Here is a 1,221-nt window from a genome sequence, read left to right as displayed (position 1 = left end):
CATTCCTGGTGACAAACCCAGTTCCTCAGTTGTGCACCCTTCTACCTTCAGCTGCTCCTCAACGTTAGTTTGGCTGACCTGTGTTTGGCTGCCCACCAGGCAGCAAGACTGAACTCCCAAGAGATGGTTCAGGTTGATGCCATTTTCCCCATACAGGCTGACATAATAGAGATGCTCAAAGGAGTTAAAGGATTTGATGTAAGCACTCACTCTTTTGCCTAGCACCAGCGCTTTCAGCTCATCGATCTGCAACGAGGACCAGCCACAGCCCCCATCTGAGATCCCTAGAAGAGCACATGGGTAAGTCACCACAGGCATACGAAAACACTCAACAGGCAAATGGCGCAGGTTAGCTCTGGTCACAGTCTCCTTCCTGCCATAGTCCACAAAGATCACCAAAGCCTCTTGCTGGTCTGGCTCCTCAGCAAGAAGCTCCAGCAGGAGTGCACGGTACCACTGGCCATCTATGCCACGGGCGGCACAGGGTGAGCCCACTTTGGGTAACAAATCCTGCTCCCACTGGTCATACGTGTGGTGCATGGTATCAGAAAGGCTACGGATCTCCTGGGACAAACTCTGCAGCTGGCAGTAGATATGATGTGGGTCAGAGACATGGGTCACCAGGACAGGCTCTGCCACGCCCAGCTGAAGCCGCGGGTAGAAGTAATCCAAGACAGGTAACACAGGCTGATAGGAGAGCAAAACGTGGAGAAGCTGTGGCACTGCTGGAGGCTCCAGCTGGTTCCACGCGTGGTCACCAGTGAGGCAGCGCCTCCGCACCTGACAGAACCAGCTGGGACTGACCTGCCTGGCCAGGCCCAGGTGCCGCATCTGGGCCACAAGCTGGGGCAGCTCAAGCACTACGAGCTGTGGCGTGATCACCTCCTGCACCAGGCCAGACACCTCCTTGCCATGCGTGGCACTGCTGGAGGCTCCAGCTGGTTCCACGCGTGGTCACCAGTGAGGCAGCGCCTCCGCACCTGACAGAACCAGCTGGGACTGACCTGCCTGGCCAGGCCCAGGTGCCGCATCTGGGCCACAAGCTGGGGCAGCTCAAGCACTACGAGCTGTGGCGTGATCACCTCCTGCACCAGGCCAGACACCTCCTTGCCATGCAGGTGGCTGAGGAACTCCACAGCTTCCACCGTCCAGGTGGAGCCGGGCTCATTCCCGCAGCCACCCAGCGTGGGGCCTCCGGAGGGCAGAGCATCAGCTACGATA

At 58.3% G+C, this 1,221-nt stretch overlaps 1 protein-coding gene across 1 annotated transcript in view; it reads right to left on the bottom strand.

Moving 5' to 3' along the window:
- TDRD6 (tudor domain containing 6) overlaps positions 1-1,221 on the bottom strand; it is a 10,231-nt gene that overhangs the window by 7,924 nt on the left and 1,086 nt on the right. Inside the window, exons 2-3 of the mRNA XM_010004915.1 lie at positions 902-1,213; positions 8-722 (exon numbers count right to left, since the gene is read on the bottom strand). Coding sequence (XP_010003217.1) covers positions 8-722; positions 902-1,213 — 1,027 coding nt within the window. The remainder of the gene's footprint in view (positions 1-7; positions 723-901; positions 1,214-1,221) is intronic.

Source organism: Chaetura pelagica, unplaced genomic scaffold (genome assembly GCF_000747805.2).
Source record: "Chaetura pelagica isolate M959 unplaced genomic scaffold, ChaPel_1.0 scaffold99, whole genome shotgun sequence".
NCBI classification, from domain to species: Eukaryota; Metazoa; Chordata; class Aves; order Apodiformes; family Apodidae; genus Chaetura; species Chaetura pelagica.
Note: the sequence above shows the minus strand (reverse complement) of the source record. Positions and strands in the feature narration are given on the sequence as shown.